Here is a 27,497-nt window from a genome sequence, read left to right as displayed (position 1 = left end):
CAAAGGTCTGTGTGGGATCGCAGAAATAGTTCGTGTTCTCTCTCTGCTTCTTTCTCTAACACACACACAGTGCGTATGTGTGTACTGCACTTTCCTGGCTCTCATCCCATAATGTATTGATATCGCTGCTCAGCTAGCCAGGGCACTTCATTTTGGAGTGCAACCCCAATTGCAGGTGTTTCACATGCTCCTATTTTATAGCACTTGGAGCATCACAGTCAACCCCCACCCCCACCTGGTTCCCATGCTGCGATATTATTACCAGCACTGAGCTTGCAAAGAAGCAATTTTCATGGAAGCTGAAATTTGTGGTTGGACTACTGTAATGCACTTTGTTGGGCTGCCCTTGAAGACCATCCAGGAACTTTTGCTGCTTCAGAATGCAACAGCCTGATGGTCGTCAGGAACATCTCGCCTATCTTAAAACGGTTGTGTTCGCTGCTAGTTTGTTTCCAAGTACAATTCAAGGTTCAGATTGTGAACCTTAAGCCCTTCACTACTGGCTGTATCCAGTAAGATTACAGAACACTGGACAACAACAACAGCCCCCACTTTGTGGAAAGGGCTTATGGAGAGAGGTCTTTAGAAATGTCTCAGTGGCACCGCAAGCCATGTTATTTGCCAGGGCTGTCAGTGGAGTATAAATTCCAGTTATCTCTTGGGGGTTATTTGGGCTTATAATTTATTGGTTTTAAATTATGATGTTTTTAATTATGATTTGTACGTAACGTTGGGTCACAAGGAAAGGGGTGAAACAAACGTTTTAATTAATAAATACAATAAAGTGAAATATGAAATAAGACTTTAGCAACAAGTCTTCAGTTTTGGTTGTGAGATTTTAGCTGGACTGGCTTTCCCAAAACTAGAACTTTTCCTTATTTTGCCTGTAGACTAATCAGTTTTGTCATAAACCCAAATTGTTTGGGAACCAGAGTGGGGGATTAGATGGAACAGTGACGCTGTAATTAAGAAATGCTGCATTTCCAAACAAGAATTTATACTTGGTGTGTCTGGGGAAGTGCCACATTTGCATACAGACAATATTTACTTACGTTAAAACCATCATTAAGCAAATAACATTTAGGCAAACAAAATGCGCCTGAGGCTGTTTGTGCATTATTGGAATGTATTGCTCTGTCACCTGGTATTAAAGCTTTTATAGTTCCGAGTATCTCCTTATTTATGCAGCCCAATTAATTATTTTTGAAAAGTGGGGTTCCTAGCCGGGTGCCGACTGCTGAGAATTAATCACAGTCACAATCTGCTGACCCATATTGGCGTGTGCTGGGTTCAGAAAGGAGTGGACACCTTGAATCCCGTTGTCTTTGGCATTATCTGGTGACCCAGGTACGCTCTGAGGCTGCTGTAAAGTTCCTATGAAGTGGGGAATGTTTGAATAAGAATATTCTTCCTGCGTGAAAAGCTGTGGCATTTTGAAGCTGTACTCTGTGCGCTGTGTAGTTGCTTTGTGAACAAAGGACTTTTGCTTGTATTTTACTTCATGTGCTACTTCAACCTTTTTTTCCTCCCATTTTTCATTCTTTTCTTTTCTTCCCTTTCTTTTACTCTTCTCTTTTTTTTCTCTCTCCCCCTTCTGCTGTCTGGATGCAGCCAAACGCAAAGCATGGAAACTAAATCGTGTTGGTAGTCTGCGAAATATATACAGCAGCAGTAGCACCAACACCGAAGGTAACAAACTTCCAAGCCCCCCCCCCATCAAGTATCTGCTCCCCCCCCCTTTAAGCTGTGCCTTCATTCCCTCACTTTCCCCCAAATCAAGGGATAGAAACAAAATTTGCCCAAAGCATGTGTGTTTTCACGTGGTGTTTGCAGACTCCTTTCTTTTATTATTTTTTTCTCTCTTTTTTTTGGTCTTTTTGCCTTTCTGTTTGTGTGTTTTATTTTGCCATTCATGTTCCTTTCAGTTTACTTAAATTTTGACCTTTCCCTCCAGTCGTGGAGTAGTGATGTTTAAATTACTTCAAGAACCCATTTTCTTTCATTTTTTTTTTATTTTCCCTTTATACATGTGGGCACTCAGTGTAATATTTCCCAAGTTATTACAGTTTTTTAAAGTGTTGGTATCAGGTGTAATGATCTGTAGCCAAATACAATAGTGTGCCGTGACATTTAAGTAACAGTCTTAATTTGTTTTGTGAAAGCATTCTCCATAATGCTCTCTGTGGCTCTAATCCGAAAGCGAGACAGAGTTGAGCCATTTGCATGTGCTACTCTTGCTTGTAAATTCTGTATATTGTTGTATTTCTAAAGGTCACCCAGTGCCAAAGTTCACAAATTGACTTACGTTGCTGTTTCCCCGTGAAGACAGCCATCATGGCTTTTGTATAATAGCAGATTGAATTTCTTTTCCTTCACCTTCATTTGAACAATGCAATTATAAACTGCCCCCTTTTTATTTTTTACAAATGTGAAAGGTCAATATTACTTGGAAACCAAGAAAAAAAAAGAAGGGGAAAGTCTTCAGCCACCTTCTCAGAGAGGTGGCGTACAAGATGCAAAACAAGCCACAATTCCGTCATCTCCCTGTAATGGGGAGGGGAGTTATCACTTAAGTGCGAACCAAATGGGTCAAGTAATCACAAGCACATGCCCTTCCACTAATTGACTTATTTTGGAATGATTATGGCCATAATATTTTTCTTAATGTCACCGTTTTCTGGGCTGTTGATTTTAGTGATTGAGAAGCGGCAGCATTAAATCTCTTGTAATTTTTAAATTGCCGTGCTATTTCTGTAAACAAGTCCCTCTGTTCACATCCTGATCATTAACCTTTGCTGATTTATATCACCGTCTCCTTTTTGCACAATTGCCGTTGTATCCCCAGCAGTTGCCTTGCTCATACCCGCAATGTATCTGGGACATGAAAGTGCTTTTTTACAGCCAACTTGTTAAGGTGCATTTTTTGCTGCAGGCTTGGTTTATTTCCCATTGTAAAGTTTAAACCGTCACCCTTTATAATAACAAAGCTACAACCTCTGTGACCATTTCTGTTATCTTTTTAAGGGCTTTTAGAGAAAAACGGGGGACAAATTAGGCATACATTATTCGTTCCTGAAGTTTAATAAATAAGGAGGGTGTGGGGTAAATAAAGAACCCCAAAACAACAAAGGAGCCTGGTGGTATCTCAAAAAGTAACAGAATTTGCTGCAATGGACTAACTCTGCACTTGCAATCAAAGAGGAAGCCATTGTTTTTATTTTTGTAAGATGTTTCATTGAATAGCTCCCTTTTTAGCTCTCTTTTAGTTTGTTCCCTTTTAGTTTGGGGTGTTGTTGTTTTTTTTACATTTTTCATTTGTAAGATCTTTCTGAACAAAACCTATGATTATTTTTTCCCACTTCTGAAAATTGAAAGTTAGTGATGTGCTGAAAATGTAAAAAAAGACGTTTGCTTTGCCTACTGCCATGATGAGATGAGAGAATTCCTTGCAGTATATTCGGAGCACTTTCCGTGACCCCCGAAGGATTCTCCTCAAATCATACAAACTGCGGACAATACAAAAAAGTCCATGTCGATCCCACTGTGTACAAAACGTATAGCCCAGACTGACCTTCAGCTGAAGAGGCCGAGTCTTGGCCAAAATTATTGGCAGTGCTCCCCTGAACATCACTAAAGTCAAGAGCTGTCATAAAGCCATCTGCTGTCTTGTCCTTTCGCTGTCCTGCCCTCATGGAAATGATGATGGAGAGAGAATTTTGGCAGGTGACTGGAAGAAGGGAGCTGCCCATAGAATGCCGTTTGCCCATTGCTTGAGAGGCTGGCCTTCAGCATTTAGCATGGCTGGAAACTGCCAAGATCTGGCAGAAGGGACTGTTGGTGGACAGCCGCCACTGGGCTGTTTGCCCATCTCCTGACAGGAGGGATGGCATCCGCAGTAGCACAAGGGAATCACGCCCCCCTCTTTTTTCTGCCACTGAGTTCCCTTTCCTCTGTGCAACGCACAAAGGCCCATAATCAGAACATTTATAGTGTGTGAGGGGAGGGAACATGAACAGCACAACTCCAAAACCTTAAGCAACTTAATTTATCAATTGATATGCAATGGGTTTTCATGTGCCGGATGCTCTTCTGGCCCTGGACTGACTATCCATTCAAAAGAGAGAGGTTCCAGTAGTGCAGCATAGCATGATCTGACCAACAGTGTTGGCATATTACAAATTTAAAACGGCAGTCTCTTTAGCGGCAGTAATAATATTTGCTTCAGCAACTAGGGTTATCAGTTCCAGATCAGGACATTCTTGAAGAGTTGGAGGTGGAGCCTGGGGAGGGCGGGACTTTGGGAAGGAAGGTGCCTCAGCAGGGTATAATGTCATAGAGTCCACCCTCCAAAGCAGCCATTTTCTCCAGGGGGGCTGATTTATGTCGTCTGGAGATCAGTTGTAATTCTGGGAGATCTCCAGGCCCTACCTGAAAGATGGCAACTCTACGGCTAACTGAGAGGCTTCTAAACAGAGAAAAGGCAGTGATGTAGAAGTGTCTTGTAGTGGTTAGAGAGTTGGAATGAGCTGTAGAAGACCTGGGTTCAAATTCAGTCCACCAGGAAAAACTCGCTGGGGGACCTTGGGCCAGTCATTCTGTCTCAGACTAACCTACCTCACAGGATTGTTGTGAGGAGGAAGAACCATATACACTACTGTGAGTTCAAAACTGTGTTGGGAATGTTGTGAGGTGGGGGGATGATGGCTATTCAGACTTTTACTTCCAAAATGGGCTAATTAGAGTCACACTGACTTGTAAATTGCTCCTCCAACCTAGGAGCTCATTGCCTAATACCAGGTAAATGTGTCTGGTTACTTTGGAGTGAGGGGGAAGCACTCTGCACATGACCAGAGTAACTTCATCCATTTGCAGTACGAGCTTTCAAATCAGGAAATATCCTTGGCTCAGAGTTATTTAGATCATCCCAAATGTTTTGTTTTTCTGTAGTGAGATGTGGTTGGGCTTAAATCTCTCTGGATTTTATCTCCCATCCCTCCCCAGCACTTGGTCTTCTGGAATGAAAGACTGGAGTTTACATCTGCCTGAGCATGGTGCTTCAGATGTTGGGGAAAGCGAGGACAGTAGTTGTTTGTTTGACTAAAAGGCATTTTGCACATGGTTGGAGGCACACATTCTTTTACACAGACAAGCTGCAGCAAAGTGGCTGAGGGCAAATGATAACAGAGACCAGGCTGAGCAAGACGGGGGAACTCTCTCTTCTCCTACTGCCCTTCTCCTGTGGCCCTGCCTTATCCTGAAGCAGATTACTCCGTACAACCAGAGGAGGCAACCCCAAAATAAATCTTGCTCAGGTTTTTTTGCCCACTGCTGTCAGTTGTCGCTGCTGTCATGAAAGAGGAGAGGAAGAAAAGGGGCAAGAGAAGGCAAGTGAAGGACTTGAGCAGGTGCGCTGCAGCTTCTCCTTCTCCATCTTTGAGGCAATTACATTTTCCCTAGATCTCCATAAGGGAAACACTAGAAGGTGACTTCTGTTTTTAAACAGAGGGCTTGAAAAGCAGAGGGGGCATGGTCCTCCCAGTATCCCCGATAGCTAAGAACTAGACGAGCTATCTGGGTGGCCGTTACCAAGTGTGAGCCTCTCGTTCTGCTGTTGGCTCTGTTGATGCTGGCCTCTTTATTGGGGCAGGTGGGGATAGAAGGGAAAAGGAGGAGCAGCAGTGAACAGAGCTACAGTAGAGAAGCAAGAGGTCAGTCATGTGTGAAGGCTCTCACTTGTGTACCCAAGAGCCCCCCCTCCCAAACTCGAAGCCAGTCCTGGTCAAAAGACTGCTTCCTGGCCAGGCCCCCTGTCTCCAAGGTGACCCAGAAGAGTGGAGTACAGTCTCAGCAAGTGGTGCAGCCGGTGATCCACAGCTGCAGAGGATGGGTGGGCTCCCTATACCTACTGGTGGTCCTTGGCCCCAGGGAGGCTCAGCTGGCCTCGACCAGGGCCAGGGCATTTTCTGTCCTGGCCCCAACCTGGTGGTACTCTCTGTCGGAAGATACTTGGGCCCGCCAAGATCTTGTATCTTTTCGGTGGGCCTATAAGACGGAGATGTTCCGCCAGGCATATGGTTGAGGCCAGCACTGGATCCATCTAATTAGCCTCCCTGCCAGTCTCCTGCCGGTGGGGGGGAGCATATGGTCCATCTGCCTCCCCATGCTTGAGCAGTTAGAGGTTCACCAACCCACACCTCCACCCTTTTCTTCCCTTGTGTATGGTGAGCAGGGACAGGGGGAAGGGTGCACCATCTGGAATGCTGAAATCCATGTTTGTACTGAGATGTATTTTATTGGTTTTATTTATTGTCATTTATTTATGATTGTAACACGCCCTGAGCCTGCTTGTGGGGAGGGCGGGCTAAAAACCCAATCAATCAATCAGTCCAGCTGTGCATAGCCAGCTATTGCCATCTCTTTTGGACCTGGCCTATCTGGCCTCATTGGTCTGTAACCACAGCAGCCTCAAGGTTTGTTTACTGTCACATACTCCCAATGGGACTGCTCTTGAAGTGTGTGCGTTATGTGCCATTAAGTCACCATCAGCTTAGGGCAACCACAGCAAGGGGCTGTCAAGGCAAGAGAGAAGCAAAGGCGGTTTGCCCGTGCCTTCCTCTGTAGTATCTTCCTTGGTGGTCACCCATCAGGTACTGACCAAGCTTAGCTGCTGAGATATGATTAGATCGAGCTATACCATGCCACCTTCCCTGTTGAAGACAACTTGGAAACTACAATTAGACTCCGTTGTCAGGAGCAGCCTTTATGGCTCATACTGCCCAGATTCGGTGAGCTCTATGTTGGTTGCCGATTTGTTTACTTTAAAGGTGCTGCTGATGAGGGACCACTCATGGCCAGAGACCCACCTTCCTGGACTACCTCTTGCTTCATATGACACTTCAGGCATCACAACAGCAGCCCTGTCTCATCCTCTCCTCTTGCTCCAGGGTACAGACTGCTGTGGACCCCCCCTCCCTCGGATATTTCTGAAATAGGCCTCTTTGGTGACAGCCTTCAAGAGAGGGGCTGTGGCTCAGGGCTTGAGCATCTGCTTGGCATGTAGAAGATCCTAAGTTCAATTCTCAGCATCTCCATTTTTTTAAAAGGATCAGGTGATGGGAATGACCTCTGTCGGACATGATGGAGAGGTGCTGCCTGTCTGAGTGGACATTTCTGAGCTTGCGGGACCAATGGTCTGATTCGTGCGCTCAGAGGCTGAGGGATGGAGTTGTTAGAAGGGCCTTTGGGGAGTCCTACATTAGCAGCAATATGATCATTGTAATAGCAGATGTTGTTTGTGAGTTGTTTTGGTGGCTTTGTTTTTCATTGCGTTTACTTGTTTTAAATTGTATTGTAAATTGGGTCCCAGATTGCTGGGAGAAAGGCTGTTTTCACACATGCGTGTAACCCTTCAGAAAATCACGCAAAACTCACAGCATGAAGCGTCTTCCTAGCGCGATTTTCCGGCACAATCTTGTTTAATGGTGCGTTTTCTGACATCATCGCGCCATTAAAGGGAATCTTGCCAGCAAATCATGTGTGAAAACGGCCAAAGTCACATTTATGAATGAAATAAATGATTCTGTTTAGAGTAACTTATCTCTGAGGAGAAGCTTATGTAGCCTCTTTCTTGGGGAGTTCTCTTTGCCTCTTTCTTGGGGAGTTCTAACTGAGTCCTGTGGCTACCCTGGTGAGCAAGCTAGCATCTTGAGTGACTTTCTCCTGTGGGAGAAATGAACACCTTTTGGCTTCAGCTGGTTCTTTGGCAATGTCCTTCGTTATTCTTCCAAGGAAATTCCAATGATTTGTTAGTGGAATGAACACAGAAGACTGTTTCTGGGTAACTACCCCGGTCAGGAGAGCAGCCAACATCTCTAGGATGCATTTTGCACAGTCACCATAACCCAAAAATGCATTTTGTTAGAAATTAAGAATCACTTACTTGGGCAATTTCTTAGCCCCCTATTTTGTATTGGATTAGATTAGCATCCTGCTATTCCTCTGAGATGCTCAGAGTTTTCCTTCTGTATCCTCATAAAACTTATTCAAAATTTCTGTCCCTCTCATGGTTCACATGTAACATTGCTTCTTCACACTGGATTTTAATCTTTTCACGCTGGAAGAAATGCAGTATAAGTTTTTTTTTATTTTGGTAGTCCTGATAGCTGTTTTCTGGGTGCCATAATTACCTATACAAATTCTAGTGTAACTAAACAGAGGCTTGGATCCTACAGAAAATTTCTGTCAGCCAAGTATGACTTCCTTGCCTCATTTCACAGTCCAAAATGCCCTCCAGAATACTTCTTGTGAGTGCTGGGAACCCCAGGAACAGTATTGGGGGGCAGTTAAAGGTCTGCAGCCAGAGGGAAATCACATACACCTCTCTCATCAGCAAAAGTGGTATCCAACTCATAATTTTGGGGTATAATTTGGCAACAGAGAAAGGGCCTAAAGCAGACTGCCAAAGTGGGTGATCCTTCAGCTGGTACCTGATGGAAAGAGAGGGGATCACAGCAAGCAGGGAGGAGATGGAAGGAGGATTGCAGGGAAATGGGGGGTTGGAGAGACCTTATGGCAAAGGGCAGTGTGTTATTAGTTAGAAAAGCAGCAAGGAATCTCTGGAGGCGAAGGAGCAGAGGGCTGAAACTCACATATCTATTTCTAATAAAGAACTAGCTCTTTGGGCACATTACTAACATGGTAATTTTGTTGTTGGTAAATTAATGACATCTAATATCCTGGTCCAGCTTTTTTCAAACAAGACTTGAAAGCTCCTATTTACTCCCCACTCGTTGTCTGCTCCATCTTTTACCGATAACCACTGTGTGATTCCCATTCTGCTTCAAAATATATCCACAGATAGTTTTATGCAATTAGCTGACTGCAATTGGTACGGACAACGTTGACAAATTTTGACTTCTGAGAATTCAAATATATGCTGGATAACAAATATCCCTTTCTTACTCTGGAGGAATACTTGGGTTTTATGTTGGAATTCCCACTTTTACTGAAACAAAGAAAAACTCACCTTAATGTGCATTTTGTGATAAGATTAATAAAACTGATGTAATAGCGACCACTGATAAATGCTATTGAATTTAAATTTATGCTGAGAAAATAACGCCAGTAATTGCTTTCTAATTTGGAGTCTTTCATCTGATTATTATGCATGTGTGTCTTCCAAATCCCATAAAGGCAGTTGTCATATACTTTCTGCTGTCTTTCTAATGCAGAACCCTTCCAGCCCATTAACCCTCTGTATGCTAGATTTCCTGCAAATAACTGATGACTAATTGGCCCACTAACCTTTCAGAGGGAAAAAGAAAATAAAGAACGATGACAACCTGGACCAGTGTTACGAGTGTGTTTCCTTGTAAAATCAGTTTGATGGCCAAGTTGCTTGTCCCCGAGGAGGCAAAATTAGCCATGTGGGACCTCGTCTGCATAGAAACTGGACACAATTAGAGTAATATTCACTGTTGTTAATGCAGTTTGGGGTAATTGGGCAGGTTGATTTTGACAGGTTGATGATGCTAAAATACTATTATAGGAGACCTTTCCATGCATAACAGTTAAACTTGGAAAACTGTTTAATAAAATGTTGTGATTGGGCTCACAGGGATTTAAGCTGTAATGTTGTCCAGCTAAAAAAAGTTAACCATTTAGTTTTGATTCTGGGATCTGAGTGAGGAGTCTATAAGTATGTCCTCATAGCCCCCCCCACCCCTTTTAGCAAAGCCCTTGCCATGTGTCTGACCTAATTTTGGAATCACTAGATGACTTAATAAGCCCCAGTCTTTGCAGGAAACATCTTACGTTATCTGCTCTCCCCTGGCAAGTAGCAATTGCCCCACTGAACAGATGAGTGGCAAACTATTATTACCCTCTTATGACAAAACACTGCCTAAGAAACCTCCCATTCAAAGCTGAAGCTGGCAACCTGGAACAGTACACGCTGTATCGGGCATGATTTAACAGAAGTGAGAGTGCGGATGTGGCGCATGCAATCAAAACCTGACTGGGAAGCTGTAGGCCAGTTTTATTGCAGCTCGCTTGAGCCAGACGCACAGTTCTTGATCAGCCTCGAATAATGTCACGGAGAGGGGCGTGGCTATAATTCTTCGGAAGGCTTTCTTGTCTGCAAGGGCGTAGTCACCTGCAAGCAGGGAAGATGACAGCCCTCTTAGGTAAGCAGTGCCGCCGTATTTCCCAAATGGGACATCACAGAAAGTAGAAATAACCAACAGAAACGTCTATAACTTGACTGTGAAACTCAGGCGTCTGAGAATCTGTGAATAGCTAAGCAAAAATGTATATGTTGAATTAGAGCACCTGTCTTTTAGAAGCTTTTTATCTACTTATAATGAACATATCCCTTCAATTTTTGATTTAAAAAATACTTTTTTTTAGAATTATGCTAGAAATGTGATGTGATTGTAATTTTTCGAGGTGATGTCATCATGATAAATACGAAGTTCAAATATGCCCAGAGCCAATTTGGTGTAGTGGTTAAAAGCAGCAGGACTCTAATCTGGAGAGCCAGGTTTGATTCCCCACTCCTCCACTTGAAGCCAGCTGGGTGACCTTAGGTCAGTCACAGCTTCTTGGAGCTCTCTCAGCCCCACCCACCTCACAGGATGATTGTTATGGGGATAATAATAACATACTTTTGTAAACTGCTCTGAGTGGGTGTTAAGTTGTCCTGAAGGGTGGTATATAAATCGAACGTTGTTGTTGGATAAATACCACAAGGTGGGCAGAGCTTCCATTTCTAGGAAGAAACTGTTGCAACTGAGATTTTAAAAGAGAAATGTTCAGATACTAAAAATAAGATCTTTTATTTAAATGGGAAATGAGATGTCACAAGTTTAGGAGACAGTTTTTTTCTTTTTTAAATTCCTGAATGAGAGAGTACAGGCAATAAGCTACAGACTTATCCACAATCAGCATTTACCAGCTGGGTAACTTTGCAGTGATCATTTGGTTATTCTAAAATATCAGTTCTTAGAGCACCAGCAGTGCATTTCATAGTCAAGGATCCCCCTGTCTCACAAGACAGGACTGAGTTCTGCTTAACTGCTTTAGGGTTACAGGTTTGAAATGGGATGGGCTATTCCATTCCAAAGAGAGTTCTCCATACTTGCCTCTCTATGAGATGTTGATGGGCAAATACTTGTTTTAGAGTAAAACATTGGCTGATTCCGCACACGTTGGAATGGATTTTTTCATGTGCGGAATAAAAAATCCACCTCAAACGATTGATAAAGTGCATTGAAAGTGCATTATCCAACGTGTGCGGAATCAGCAATTGTCACCCTTCTTACCTTTGAGGCAGTCTGTTTCTTCAGTCCAAGAAACAGGATGATGGCTGCAACACTGGCGTCAGTTTCCTGTGGCCAGGATATAGTCTGTAGATCCTTTTTTGATATATATCTGAGAATTCTGCAACGTTTTGTTGGTGGCCCAAATTTGCATTAACAGAGTTTGAAGTGAGTTCCATTAAACAAAACCTTGGGGTCACTTTATGTGTGTGAAAATAGTAATGATAACTTAAAACAGATATGCTGAAGTTCAAATGTAATTAACTGTTGTTATTTCGACTTGGAGCCACTCTAAATGTGGCATGGGGTGCCATCTCTCTGTCCCCCAACTTTTGTGTGGGAGAGAGAAGAGCAGTCTTGGAAGGCTGAATTCCCAAGAGGACGAGTGACTTCCTTTCTCCCAACTGTCATTGGTTCATGAAAAATTTCCAGTTAAGGAAAAAGGGAGGGGGGGTGTCACGTGTAGCCTGCACTTCAGGCTGCTGCCCTAGTTGGGGCACACATATTCCAGACCAGAAAGAGCAGGTTACTACTTCATTTACATGTAAGTTTTAGTACCTAACCTCCTTTCCTCCCCCCCTCCCCAATTATCTTTCAGAACAAGAAGAAAATTTTGAATTTATCATCGTCTCCCTGACTGGTCAGACTTGGCATTTCGAAGCGACGACATATGAAGAAAGAGATGCTTGGGTGCAAGCTATAGAGAGTCAGATTCTGGCCAGCCTGCAGTCATGTGAGAGCAGCAAAAATAAGGTTAGATGCACAACACTGATGTCCTTGATAATTCGCGAGGCTCTAAGACTGAAAAGGAGAGATCACTGGGGTGGATCCTACCCGTGTCCTTCCCACTCCACTGAGCAAAGGTTGAATCCTTCCTACAGCTTAAGGAACATCCCACCCAAGTAAGTGTTCCTCCAGTGGAAAAGTCACTTAAGCTGGAGGAAGGCTCCTTGGGCGGGGGGCGGGATCCTCCCCCTCGCCAGCATCTAGAATAATTTTGTTCTTTCTTCATCTTGGTACATGTTTTTTAAGAAAATATTTTTAAAGGGTTTTCCCCTTTTTTGGTATTACGTTTTTCACATTTAATCACAGATTTTATTCATTCATTGGATTCAAGTCCGATAGCACTTAAAAGAGCCACAGGATTTCCAGGCTATGAGCTTTTGAGAGTCAAGCTCCCTTTGACATTGCCAGATTTTTGACTCTCGGAAGCTCATACCCTGGAAATCTTGTGGGTCTTTAAGGAGCTGCTGGACTCAGATCCTGCTGTTTTAATGCAGATCAACACAGCTACCCACCTGAAACTATTGATTAATTGTGATTGCTACTTTAAAATTATCCCAAACTCCCCCCCCCCCAAACCTGCACGTCTGCAAAAAGGCATTTAAAACTGTTTCTTTAAAAAAAAAATTAAAAACCGAATTGAACTGCTTTGTTACTTCTTGGAAGTTTTATGCTTGCTAATAACTATAAAATATCTGCTAAAGTGGTTTACAAAATCCAAGGCTGGGTCTTAGTTGTCAATAGATGTCTGTTACTTTTTTTCCCATATCAGGTATAAACTAGAAAATTCTGCAAGTTTGAATTCAGAACTGTAAAAATTATTTTTTTCCAATTCAATCAAAGTTAATTGTGCTTGGCAGTGCCGTCCTAAGCAATGAACTTACAAGGGCACAACTTTGCTTACTATCTTGTTGGTAGTGCTGGGACAAATGGCAACTAATTTATTCCTGTTGTGTAAGTGGGACTCTGGATGCAACCCTGTAGACGCTTACCTAGAAGTAAGCACCATTGAACAGAATGGGCTTTACTTCTGAGCAGACGTGCATACAATTGTGCTGCCAGCTACAGTGAACTTGGACTGGGGCTTATGGATTGGGTTCAATGGCTCCCTTCCATTGTGAGGATTTTTCCTCTAATGAAAAGGCGTCATTGTCTCCAAATCTATGCTTCTCAATGCATTTTCACGCTCTGTCTTCTTTTGACGTCAGGGAAGCAATCTAATGTTTTCATCACCCCTTGGCTAGGGAAACTAAAAGTATTCTTTTTTAAAAAATGCATAAATAAATGCATAAATAAAACAAATTACATAGTGACTCTACAAATGTTTTATAGTCGTAACTTAGAAAAAGCAAAATGAACAAGAAACCGGTTTAGCATTTTTAAAAGCAAGGGAAAACCCACATAATGGTTGTGTCTAAAAACTAGCTCGCCAGAAGCCTTCCCCAGCTCCCACGGACATTTCCAGCAAGAAGTTCCTAATCAGAGAGTTGTATTTGCTCAGGACTCAGCTGGGAAGGAGGCTGAAAGTTGCTCTCTATAGAGATTATGTCTCTGAGCCACAGCAGAGGTCACTGGCTGGCCACTTTGGAGAGCAATTCATAATGCAAGCTGTCAGACCGGCTCTCAACTTTTGATGATAAAAACGTCTGTTTGCCATTGTTTGATATTCCCATAATAACCGCAAATAACGGTAAAATAAAAGTGGAACGGCCTTCGAAAACACTTTTCACTCTGTAGATCTAAACATCGGATATTCCGCGATCAGGTTGGGCATTAATGGCATGCTTCACCTCTGTCAACTCCCGTGCTACGCCAGATAGCCTCTCCTCTCATGCCCCAGGAACTCAAGAAAAGCTTCAGCCCTGAGACACTTGTGAGCGGTGCCTGTCAGATGCTGCGGCTTGCCACACTTACAGATGCTGAAGGATCAACTCTCCAAGAAGCAAACCAAAGACATCCCCTTCCACAAGCGTGCTCGTCGAGCCCTTCTCTGAACTCTTCCTTTGCTTTTCAACATAGCTGACTGTGGTGTTGTCGAAGCCTTTTCTTCAGGTTCTTATTACTTGTATGTGTGTTTCTTTAAATATACGCAGTCCCGACTGACAAGTCAGAACGAGGCCATGGCCCTTCAGTCAATAAGAAGCATCAGAGGCAATTCTCGTTGTGTGGACTGCGAGGCACAAAGTAAGTACAACCGTTTTTATCCAAGGAACATTCCTCAAAGCTTCACAAAGTCCAGGCACTGTCTTTCGGCTGCAGTGTGATGTTCCAGAACCTTCTTGATATTATATTCCGTATTCCTTTAACTAGTTCATGTTCATACTGGAGTTTGATTTGTGTGGTGCGTTCCTATGAGGTCCTAATTAGCACTTACCGCTAGAGTAGGTTAAACGCTTTTTTTTTTGTCTGTACTAATTTTGAGGGGGAGAAACAAAGCTTTCTCATTCATACCTCTTGAATGCAGCCAATGTATTCTTCCACCAAAACTGATTAGAGACAGCTTGCTGGAATATTATGGGTCAAAATCCTTTATAGCAACTACTAGTATGATCAGGGCTTATTTTGAAGGGGAACGCACAGGAACGCAGTTCCAGCAGTTCCCCAAAGAAGTCATGTCAGGTGGTCCTGCCCACCTGACTTGGCCATTTTGGGTCCGTTTCAGCCTGGATTGGGGTCGAAACAGCCCGAACCGGGCCTCTGACGGGTGGTGGATCACTCTCCCACTCAGCAGCAGCCTGATCCTGACCATTTGGGGCCCCTTTTTGGCCATTTTCAGCCCCTTTTTGCCATTTTGGGCCCAATTTTGGCCCTGAATGGCCAGGATTGGGTCCAAAACAGCCAGGATAGGTGATGTCAGGGGTGTGTGGCATATGCAAATCAGTTATGCTAATGACACACTTCTGGTGATGTCAAGGGGTGTGGCATAAGCTAATGAGTTATGCTAAAGAGTTCCTCCAGCTCTTTTTCTACGAAATGACCCCTAAGTATGATCCATGGGTAAGTAACCAATACTAATTACTTACTACCAATACAAATGCAGTCATATACATTAGTAGCATTCTCTTGGCACCTTCCTTGGTTGAGCAGGAATAGCTCAGGTGGCTGACCTGGCCCTAACATATTCAATGTCAAACAGCGTGTGAAAATAAAAGATGAAAAAAAAATCTTATTACTTGGAATGTGTGTATTCAACTTTTAACTGTTAATGCATCCAGGACTCTCAGACTGCCTTCAGGACTGAGAGTTTCAGCTCCAAAATCTGGACCTGAACAGCATGTTGGTTGTTACTGTTTACCAAATGTCTAGCTGTTGACTGTATTGAATTATACTGTGTAATTCACCTTGAGTCTCAGTGAGAAAGGCAGACTATAAATAATGTAAATAAATAAATAAAAACTTAGCACTGTGCTAAAATGGGGTATTAAAATCATCCACAACAGGGAAGCAAAATTCACAAGTAGTTCTCTCTATGAAATTAAATTGGGAAAAAAAGAGGTAACTTTACAAAGCTACCAACATTTTTAGCCTACTTTCCTCTTCCTGGAGCAAAACACCAGCATGCCAAATTGAAAATGAATATGCAATAAACATTTCTCCTTGATGGGTATGAACACAGCTTGTTGGCATTCTTGTGCACTCATTCTCATCTCCCTTGCCCTCTTCTGCATGTACAGCATGTTGGAAAGCTTCCTGGTTTACAGGGCCTTTGGTCAAATTCCGATTTCCGTTATATCCAAATGCATGTGCCCTGGCAAACTCAGGTTTGTTTCTTCCCACAAACCGGGATTCTAAACTGGATTTAGCAAGACTCAAGTTGCACTTTAAATCTTGCACTTCTACTGCAGACCAACATGGTACCCACCTGAAATTAAACTGGATTTAGATTTTCCTCCATTTTATCCTTTCAACAACCCTATGAGACAGGTTAGGCTGAGAGTATAGCACATAGTCACTCAGCAAGCTTCTGTTGCAGAGCAGGGATTCGACCTGGGTCTCACAGATCCTAGTTTGACACTCTGACCACTACACCACGCCTACTCTCAGTCACTGTAGTTCATTCCACTGTTGGTATTTAGAAACTTGTCTCTTTAGAAAGTCCGTAGTCTACAGCTGAGTAGATTAGGCTTTTCATTATGCTGAAAGGAGAAAGGAAGTGAAAAAGACAGATGTGAAAGAATAACTGTAGATGGGACAGAGGAAAAAATGAAGTTTATTGCATTTAAATCCTGCCTTGTATAGTTTTCTTGCCTGCTGCAAGCTAGAAAATCAGTTGGGGGGAGATCAATGAACCACAAAGAAATTGCAGGTAGTTGTTAATATTTGAATTAAAAGATGTTTTCTTACTTTAATTCTAGTTTTAGTGTGGCACTGCTCAGAGCCGAATAGGCTGTATGAGCAGTATCATTAAAGTAAGTTAATATTTGGGAAGAGCCATCCCAACCCCTCTACGCAAATTTGCTTTGCAAGAACTGAGGAGCTTTCTTGGATGCACTTTTCCCATTGCCTAGTCTTTCACCTGTGGGTTGGGACATGCAGGTGGGTCACACATCCCTCTAGAGGTGCTGGGGGGGGGGGTTTGGTGCTTTGGGTGCTGCTCATGCATATGAGTATGCAGAAAGCAAAGAGTGCCACGCCTCCTGCTTCTCTGAGGCGAGCAGCAGGATGGTAAGAGGAGGTCACTCCTCTTTTCTGCCCAGGGAAGGCCACAGCTGGCTAACCAGTCAGAACTGGGAAAAGGCACTCCCGACCACTGCTTCCAGCTGCCTATCCAGCAGCAGGCCTGGGTCCAGGGGTAACCCCAGTCTACAGGCCTGTTCCTTCAAGGGGAGTGCAACCCCATCGAAAATGAGTGACGCCTTAAATCCTGGGTCAGACCTCCTTTGGAATATCCTTTCCTCTGGGAAGATGAATCTCAAATCCTAGTCGTAATCTGACATTCTAACAACTTTGTCACACTGTGTGCGTGTATAAGTTTCCACAAGGATGAACAGCTGGTAGGGAAGGAAAAATATGTTGGGCAATTATTTTTAAATTGTTCAATACTGCAAAGTAAAAACTGAACTATATATATATTTAAAATATCTCCATTCTTTCTGTTCTTTCTTTCCATAGATCCTGACTGGGCAAGTTTAAATCTGGGAGCGCTCATGTGCATTGAGTGCTCAGGGATACACCGGAACCTTGGCACGCACCTGTCACGCGTCCGATCCCTCGACTTGGATGACTGGCCAGTCGAGTTGATCAAAGTGATGTCCTCCATTGGAAACGAATTGGCCAATAGCGTGTGGGAAGAAATGACACAGGGACGCGTGAAGCCCTCCCCAGACTCCACAAGGTAGGCCGTTACAGTGGCCAAAGCAATTTTTTTTTAAAGTCTACTTCAAACCAAAAGAACAGGCATTTGAATTTGAAACACAGCGCCCATGGCCCACGGCACTTTTCAACACCTTTCCTGGCATCCCCTAAGTGTTTTTAGAAAGTAGGTGGGGCTTCTGTCTAGCAGGACTTCTGATGGGACGCTAAAGATCTGCTGGGCTGTGCAGATTAAAAGGTATCTTGTCAAACAACTTCTGCCTGAAATGTTGAAGAACTGCTATGATAGCTACGCATGCGTCTTCTCCCTAACATTTTGTGGTTGGCTCCACTTCCTGCAGCAGCCATTTTGTGACTGGCTACACCTTCTTCAGCGGCCATTTTGTCATTGTGCCCACCACCCCGTATCAGAATTCCAAAGGTGACTGTAGGCTGTAAAAGGTTGGGGACCCCTGGTCCAGAGTGTTAAGAGACCGCAAGTGTTGCATGATGCTTCAAGGAGCCCTTCTTTTATCCTGCTCTCTTTTCTCCAAAGAGATCAAAATAGCAAGAGGATGGGGAGGGGGCAGTAACGCATCCAGGATTACCCACAAGCTTCATAGCTCTGTGCGGAATCTGCTTTTGGTCGTATGAGGGTAACTCCCAGAGTAAATGAAAAAGATCATTTAAAAAAAAGTAATGTGGCTTTACAACTCTATTTGGCCAAGTACATTTATTTTCCTTGATGCCAGGCTCCAGGGAGAATGAAGACCACAATGTCCATCTTTTTCCCCCCTTTCTGGCCACACATAAGTAGCATTGGTGTTTCTATGGATATACAGAAAATCCAGAACATTCGCACTTACAACTCTTTGCCTGTATTTATTTTCCCCTGAGAACCTCAGTGACTGGCTTGTCAGTTTTCTTAGTACCTTATATGCTGAAGCTGGAGAAATTGGGCATCATGACCTTTTGGTGCATTGGGCACAAGAAAGCCCCTCTGTTCCTTATGCCGACAAGGATAAGATTCCACTTTGAGAAACTGATCTTTGATCAAATCACACACTTACGCCTGCAAGCAAGTTGTTCTTGGGCCGCCTTTACCATCCTGGTCTGTATTCCCTGGAGTGGAGTGGAGGAAAAGCTTTCAGATGTGCCACAGATCTTGTGGGTGGGTGTCAAGTATTTATGTGCAGGGGGAGGGGCATGATCCTGGCTCCTTTTCTTGCCATGTTTCTGCCTCAGTGTATCATCTGAAAAGAACCCCCCAAATCCCTGCCCCCTAGCTGATCCTTTGCCCTTTAGTTTTCCATATTTTCATTTCTTATTGTGCATTTCACACAAACAAATCGAGAAAAGGCTTTTGCTTTGTTGCCTCAATGACTGGCTTTGTGATATATAGTTATATTAGTAAAAAATGGAGCAGTAATTGAAATGCTGTTATGAGTGTTAATTTTTTAGAATTGTTGTCACTTTCAGGTGAAGAGCGCTGGCTGTGAGGAAATGCAATACGGCCATGCCTTGATTTTAGTGAAGCAGAGTTTTTCATACAAGGATGAGACAGGGCAGCTTTGTCTCTCTCATTTTCATGTTGTCTTGGGATGTGTATACTTTGCAAATGTTGTGTCTGTGTTTCCTGAGTTCAAGATCCGTTCCTAAGCACCAAACATGGTAGTAGAAGCTTCAGTAATAGAGTGCTTCCCTCTGAAATGCAACAGACTTCTTTAAAAAGTGTATGCTTAACCGTTTTTTCTCCATCTTCTATTGCAGGTGTAGTAGAATGATATCGGTAAATCTCTGCTGTATCTTTAATATTAGCAGATAAATAGATTAATCTATGCAATGTAATATTCAGAGTCAGAGTACGTTATTGCATTAATTCATTAACACTGAAAAATGAATTTCTGGTGCCACCTTTGGATCGTTTTTGAGAATGAAGCACCCTTTAGGGTGGTGGCATTATATAATTCTATACATAAATTTAGCGTGTGTGTATATATAATTGCTATTAAGGAATTATATGAATCTAATCTGAGGTGAAATCCAGAGACACTTGGGTCTGCTACCTCCCATTGAAATCAGTGTCTGTGCATTGGAGCAGTTCATCACAGAGCAGACCTGTGGAGTTGTGGAGCTTGAGATCATCTGATGTGAGATGTAAACATTGTTGCACCGATTGTAAACAGTGACCACAATGCAATTAAGTTCAGCATTCATTCCAATGGAACATTATCCCCAGTGTCCAAAACAGTCACATTTGATTTCAAACTAGGAAACTATAAAAATGGGGGAAGTAAGAAGAGAGTCAGACCTCTCCAGGATATTTGGAAACTGTTTAAAACCACACGGAGTGAGACTGAAATAGAAGGCACACCTCAAGTCAGGAAAGAAACCACCAAGGCTATAAAGATGTCTGTTTGGTTAACAACCCAAGTCAAGGAAGCCATAAAAGGCAAAAAGTTGCACAGAAATCAGCACAGGTCCTTTCAAAACAAATGCAAGTTGATAATAAAGCAAGAAAGGAATTGAGGAGCAGATCGATACCGACATTAATACAAACAATAAGCATTTTGCAACTGTCCAGGAGCCATAAGCCAGCCAAGGAGGTAGATGGTAGAGGAATAAAACAATTGCTAAATTAAGATGGGAAGATGATGGGGGAGCAGATTGAATTATTTGCTTTTGTTTTCACTGTGAAAAAAGTGGGGCACGTACTCGTGCTGGAGCTGCTATTTTTGGGAATTGGGTCAGCTTGAGGTAATGAGAGATGAAGCTCTTGGACCACAGGGCAAATTTTAAAATGTTGTCTCCTGTTCTGGATGGCGTATACGCAAAGATTCTGAAGGAACTCAGATTTGAAACTACTGATCCACTAACGGTAATACTGCTAAATCAGTCTCAGTATCAGATGATTGGAGAGTAGCAAATGTTACACTGCTTTTTAGAAAGGGATCAAAGAGGAACCAAGAAATTACAGGCCAGTTAGTCCAACATCTGTTCCAGGTAGATTAGTAGAAACTGTTACTAAAGATATTTTTATTAATCACATCAAGGAACAAAGCCTGCTGTTGGAAATCAGCAAAATCTTCTGAAAAGGAAGATTTTGGAGTTCTTTGAGCAGGTTAACAAACATGGATAAAGGAGATCCAGTAGGTATTTTATCCCTGGACTTCCAAAAGTCTTTTACAAGCTAAACCAGAGACTCCTAAGTAAGCTTAACAATCATGGATAAGAAGGGATGAGTCTTCTTATGGATTAAAATAAAGTTGGCTTCTTATGAATTAATTATGTTGGCTTGGATCCTCATTGGGGAGAAAGGAGAGTTGTAAATAAAAAAATTAACCAGTTATGTCATTTTGGTAGTGCTGCTACAGAAGTGCCTCCTCAGGAGATATTCCCCACCTCCAACTCCTTTGGCTGTGACAGCCTTTTCATTTACAAACATCTGGTCTGGTTGGTATTTTGTTTTGACTGATTTACCATACTGTTGACTAGTTTAGGGGCTTTTATTGTATATCCACTTGGGTACGAATCAGTAGAAAGGTGATTAATAGATGATTCAAGTAACTGTTGGCTGTCGTGCAATGATACGCCATTTCTGTTAGTTGCCGTAGTTGACCATTAAATGACTGCTGTCCCGTGAGGTTATAAACCTCCAGAATTAGTAGCAGGGATAAATGTTTTCTGCAGCCTCCTTGAGCTTGATTTGGAGGACTGGAAAGTGCTTGGCAATCACAGCAAGAGCTGTTGTGTGAAAGGGGGCGGGGAGGAAACTGAATGTCTGGCCATTCTGCTCATTGCAGTGGGAAAGGATGGGAAGATTAGAGTCAGAAATGCAGAGAAGACGAGTGCGACACACGCAACCCCTTGAAGAACTGCCAGCCCATGTCGATAGGAATAGGAAATAGTCTCTCAAACTCACCAATTAACCCTTTTCATGAAACTGGGAAAGGGTAAAAATATTTTCATCTGTGTGAAATATTTCAATAGCATTATATGTTAGAAATCTGATAATACTTAAATATGAGTTATAAGATGACACCCATAAAAACATTACAAAGCTAACTGTTGGATCAGACCCCGGCCCACTAGTCCAGCATCATGTTGCCCACAGTAGCGAACTAGACGCCCCAGAAAGTACACAGCAGTGGCACAGAAGTCATAACTTTCCCCTAAATCTAGTTGTTTCCCCTTAAAATCAGTTTGTATTAGAGATCTAGTGTCTTTGAACAGGGCGGCCCGTTTAGTCATCATGGTTAAGAGCTGTTGATGGACCTGCCCTCCATGAATTGGTCTAATCTCCTTTTAAAGTCATCAGGGCCACCACTTTTTAAAAAAAATAGAAATTTTATTTAAAAGGAAAAGATATAACAATAGAAAGTGCATAAAAAGAAACGTATACGAACAGTGCATTTGAAATTAATTTGAAACTTACACAAACTTATACAAACACTACATTTGAGATTAGTTTGCAATTTATACTAACTCTACAATTGAAATTAGATTTAACTAATAGAAAGATACAATCAAAATTTTAATTATGTAATAGCTCTCCTTCCCTCTCCTTGGTCGGGGCCACCACTTTTAAAGCCATTGCTACATCCTTTGGCAGCAAGTTCCATGATGAGGTTGGGTGAAAGGGTACTTTTTGTCCTGAATCTATTGCCCGTTAATTGAATTGTTCCTTCCCCTCCAAGTTCTAGTCTTTTGAGAAAGGCTATTTCTGTCTACTCATCATTGTCATTTCCTCCACACCATGCATAATTTTATAAATCCACTTAGATATCATCATCATCTCTCTGATTCTGAACAGGCGCCATAGAATGTGAATATCAGCACACCAGAGCCAAGGACAAACAGCAGGGATTTCTCTGCAAACTTGGTAGAAGCCCCAGGTTTGCAGAAAAATCTGAAGTTTTTTTTAAAAAATCTTAAATTAAAAACCTCCCCCAAATAACAGAAAGTCTGTCGCTGTAAGCTAATTTTTAATGTCAGACTGACATCCATTTCAGTCCAAATGGACATAAATCTGGCATTAAAAATTGTCACACATAAAAACCAGTGAGAGAGTATTTTAATATTCCTCAATGTTCCATTGCTGACCTAAGAGTGACAGTCCTCAAACAGAGAAGCTTTAAGGAGAGAATACATCGTGAGATTGCTGAACTTGAGTTAATTTACAAATTCAGAACAGTGGAACACCCACCCCCACCCACATCTGAATAGGGATTTAGGATTCTTATCTCACTACAGATTGTAATTTTCTGCATTTCCTACCTCCAACCATTTCTTTCCTTTTCTAATCAAACTAGTTACATTTTGCATTGTAGCTCTGCATACTGACTCCCTTCTTTGCAACACTCCTTCCACCTTCTGACGGGGATATAAGGGCTCAGGGATCTCCATTAGAGATGGGCATAAATCGAATTACGACCCAAAAAAGTTTCCACGAACTTCCACAAATTGGTTTACTGGTTCGTTTGGGTTGTATTAAAGGGGCAGTTTAAATGGCCATTTCCTCATTTAAACTATCAGCTGGCAGGTGGCAAGGGGGGATCCTCCCTGCCACCTGCCAGCTGATAGTTTAAAGGGACTTGCCCCTTGCAAGGCAGGAAAGGGCCCTTTAAACTGTCAAATGCTACTTTCCTTGCCGCTGCTAAGCGACCGGAAAGGGGCATTTAAACCCCACGAACCACGAACTGGTTCGTAAGCTTGCCCCAGTTCGTGGTTCCTGGTTTGTGAAAACCCACGAACCTTATGGTTCGTTTTTTTGTGGTTCGTGCCCATCTCTAATCTCCATTCCTACTTGTATCTAACAAGTGGAGTTTTGACTATCAAATGCTTATACCCCAGAAATCTTTTTTGTTTTTAAGGTGCTATTGGACATGCATCTTGCAGTTTTAGCAGTGGCTACCAGACAACCCAATGCCACGCAATTTGCCTGGGCCCAGAGGCAGTTGCTGCACAACTTGCATGACTTGAGTAGGCCCAGTGATGGGTGACACAGAATTCACCACAATGATTTGCAACCACACCCAAGGGAGAGGTTGCCAGGGGGAGGAAAAGAGGGAAATCTTGAGAGCCAGCATGTCATGGTGGTTTTAGAGTATCAGGCTAGGATCTGGGAGACCCAGGTTCAAATTGTTCCTGTACCATGGATGCTTGCTAGATGACCTTGAGCCAGTCATACTCTCTCAGAGTCTCTCTACACAAGGTACTTGCACGCATAGGATCAAGTTAAAGATCTCACACTTGTTCATCGTCGGTCTTCCTGTGCAGTCCCACATGGGACTGCATGTGCGCAGGCCTGCCGAGATTGGAGATTTCTTTAGCTCAATAGCCACTAGGGGGCACCTCTGACTCCCAGAGTGCATGTGTGCCACTTTCCTGCCAAAACAGCCCTCTTAGGAGGCAGGGCACCCTCTTGTACCCTCAATTCCTCTTTCACGACTGAGCCAGGAGATTTTAGCTTGGCGTCGTAGGATAAGTAGCCTTGATTTTTTTCTTCGCTCTTCTTGCTTGCGTTTTGAGATATGTCTGAAAAGGCTCTTTTCAAACGTTGCATGAAGTGCAACGCAAAAATGATGAAAATGGATGGCCACTCTCTCTGCCTGATGTGCCTCAGTGAAGGTCACTAGCCTCAGATGTGCAAGCATTGTCAAAAGCTTACACCGAAGGCCAGGGCCGAAAGATCAAGCAGGCTCAAAGTGGCATTGTGGTCCAAGGACATGGAAGTAACCGCACCATTGCCTAAAGACCCAGCCTCAGCGAGGAAGGCCACGGCATTGGAGCCCAAACCATCCAAGGCTCTGAGATCTACACCTTCTGGTTCGAAGACCCCATGGAGCCGAGCGCCGTCAACTTCACTTGAGGTGACGCTTGCAGGGCTGAACCCAACTCGAGCAACTGCATCGGTTCCACGGTCTCCAGCCCGTTCAGATCCAGCAGGCACCCACCGGTCCAAGTCGAGGGAATCGACCACCTCTTTGGCTCCCCTTCAGACTCGATCAGATCCGGCTGAGGGAGCATGCTTGGGAGCAGAACCTCCCCATAAATGTACAAAGAAGACGAAGCACTGCTCTAAAGAGGGGTCTTCTAAGACATCGGGCCATGCACCTTGGAAAGAGGATGTGGTGATTGTGGAGCAACCACATACACCCTCCCCCCAGTCAACATCTCCGTCAAGGTTGAGGTCGAGGTCCGCTTGCTCCTCTGTGGAAGAAGGGGAGTTGCCGCGTAAATGGCACTGGAGCAAACGTTCACCTGTAAGGGGAAGATACTAAGAGAGGGAGGAGTGGTACCTCTCAGACTCTCCTTATGAGGTGGACTTTGAGCATCCCTACCATACCAATGTCTTTTCTAGAGATCCATCATTGGTCCCAGCGAAAAGGCGACACTTCTTCACTAGCTCCAGGATGGCCTAGTGTTTGTCGGGTTCAGAGACAGAACCGGACCCGTACAGGGAACAGCACAGTGTTTCCCCACCTTCTGTTTCTCCAGAGGAAACCATGGGAGATTTGGGAGACGTATCTCCAACAGATTATTTCCCTTTTTATATGGAGCAGCTACTTAGGATGGCCAAAGTGTTAGAGGTTAACATCTCAGCTGAGCCGATATCGAAGGATAAAATCCTTCAGCATATATACTCCGGCTCCACATCCAGCTTGGCCTTCCCGGTCATTGAGGGATTCGTCGAAACGTTCACGGCCCTCTATCAAACCAGCGTCGCTCACTGCCACTGCCAAGAAGGCCGAAGATCTATTCAAGACTAAGAACGATTCCTGTCTGTACCTGACAATCCATCCGCCACCTTCATCTCTAGTGACTGAGGAGTTGCAATCGAAGTAACATCAGGATCCCTTCGCTACTCAAGCAGATAAAGAAGGGAGGAAACTCGATGCCCTGTGACAAAAGATATATTCCTCCGCAGCTTTGAACATTAAAATTGCCAACTATGCCATGATGATGGGGACCTACCAGCTGGCTCTCTGGAACAAAATTACAGTCTTCTTTGACAAGCTGTCTGAGGAGCAACGGCCCTTGGTGAAGGTGCTGCAGGAGGAAGCGGTCTGCTTAGCTCAGCATCAAATTAATGTGAGCAGGAATGCTGCAGACACCGCAGCCGGAACCATGCCCTCAGTGGTCATTCTTTGGTGACATGCTTGGTTGTGGGCCACAGTGATGCCGACAGACTCAGAGCAAGGTGGAGGATCTCCCATTTGAAGGGAAGACACTCTTTTCGGACAAGACATATGAGTACTTGTCCCAGAAACACAAGCACTGTCTTACAGCATGCTCCTATGGGATCCTTCCGACCAACCAACTGGGGGGGTTATACCCAGTGTCGGCAGCCCCAATTCAAGGGCAGATCCTCCAGATACCAGCCATATCAGACTTATTCATATCCTACCCAGCGTCCACCTCAGGGTGGTCAAGGTGCCTACTCCAAATGGAGACAAACTCAGAGACAGAGACATGGCTCCCAGTCTCATCAGGGCAAGGAGCAAGCACGTGGATCCAAACAATTCTGACTAGACCGGGAACCGACTCCTCTGTTTGGGGATCAGCTGCATAATTATATTTCTGCTTGGCAGCATGTTACCTCTGATGTTTGGGTTTTGACAATTATTCGTTCTGGTTATAAAATAGAGTTTGAAACTTACCTGAGTTTAGTTCTTCCTCACCTGTCAGAATCTCAATCATGCCTTCTCTTAGAGGCAGAGTTACAGACCTTGCTAGACAAGGGTGCAGTTCAACAATTGCAGGATGGGGACCCTCAGTCAGGATTTTATTCCAGTTTTTTTCTAGTTGACAAGAAAGATGGTGGCAGCAGACCCATTGTGGACTTACGAAATTTAAACAATTTTATTCCTGCCCTTAAGTTTCGGATGATTACCTTACAGATGATGATGACTCTCATCACCCCTGGTTGTTGGTTTGCAGTCCTTGACTTCAAGGATGTATACTTCCATATTTCTATACACGAATCACACAGGAAGTTGCTGAGGTTCACATTTAGTGGTAAAATCTACCAGTACAGGTTCCTGCCCTTCGGGTTATCCACAGCACCGAGGGTTTTTACTAAATGTGTAGTGGTGGTGATAGCTTACTTGCATACCAAAGATTGTTGCATCTACCCCTACCTTGATGACTGGCTGATAACGGGCCAGTCAGAGGAAGACGTGAATAGACAAGTTTAGCTAGTGTTACATACCTGTCTGGAATTGGGCTTGCTGGTAAACCAGAAGAAGTCCAAGCTGACTCCTGCCAGGAGGGTGCAGTTCATAAGTTCCATACTTGATGGTAGTGAGGACAGGGCTTTCCTGCCTGTGGACAGGATAAACAAGATTATGAGATTGGTGGGGCTGTTCCATTGCTGTCGTTTTCAGTCAGCTAAGAGGATCCAGGCACTGCTAGGCCTGATGGCCTCTACTACCGCAGTGGTCCCATATGCCTGCCTGAAAATGCAAGAACTGCAGTTATGGTTCCTGTCAGTTTTTAGACATGACAGGGACTTGCAGATGAGGAAGTTTAATGTCCCCAGGACTGTGGTTAGGTCCCTGCTATGGTGTCGGACGGAGTCCAATTTGACAACAGGAGTTCCCCTTTGGACACGTGCACTCAGACCTGTCCATCACCACAGTTGCTTTGAACTTAGGTTGGGGGGTGCACTGTGGGGAGTTATATGCCCATGGGCTGTGAGAGGACGGTGATAGGAAGGCACATATTAACCTCCTTGAACTAAAAGTAGTGTGTAATGCCTTAACGTCCTTTGCAGATGTCGTAAGAGGCAAGTCTGTATTAATCCTCATGGACAATTCCACTATGATGTTTTATATAATAAAGCAAGGGGGAACTACTTCTACGTGCCTCTGCAAAGAGGCTATTGCCATATGGACTTGGGTCATACAGAACGGTGTTCAGTTGAGCACTGTCCATATTCCAGGAACAGACAATGTCATTGCAGATCGCTTGAGCTGACTGGCAGACAACCTGCACGAATGGTCTGTGAAAGATGAATATCTGAACATTGTGTTTCAGCTGTGGGGGTACCCCGATATAGATCTGTTTGCCACCAGAGACAATCGAAAGGTGGAATTCTTT

General features: G+C 43.6%; 1 protein-coding gene across 3 annotated transcripts in view; it reads left to right on the top strand.

The window, feature by feature from the left end:
* AGAP1 (ArfGAP with GTPase domain, ankyrin repeat and PH domain 1) overlaps window positions 1–27,497 on the top strand; it is a 411,275-nt gene that overhangs the window by 322,795 nt on the left and 60,983 nt on the right. For all 3 annotated transcript variants that reach the window (XM_054974599.1, XM_054974592.1, XM_054974609.1), the window contains 3 exons: window positions 11,917–12,071; window positions 14,195–14,285; window positions 17,214–17,436. In XM_054974599.1, coding sequence (XP_054830574.1) covers window positions 11,917–12,071; window positions 14,195–14,285; window positions 17,214–17,436 — 469 coding nt within the window. The remainder of the gene's footprint in view (window positions 1–11,916; window positions 12,072–14,194; window positions 14,286–17,213; window positions 17,437–27,497) is intronic.

Source organism: Eublepharis macularius, chromosome 1 (assembly GCF_028583425.1).
Source record: "Eublepharis macularius isolate TG4126 chromosome 1, MPM_Emac_v1.0, whole genome shotgun sequence".
NCBI classification, from domain to species: domain Eukaryota; kingdom Metazoa; phylum Chordata; class Lepidosauria; order Squamata; family Eublepharidae; genus Eublepharis; species Eublepharis macularius.
This window is presented reverse-complemented; position numbering and strand designations above follow the sequence as displayed.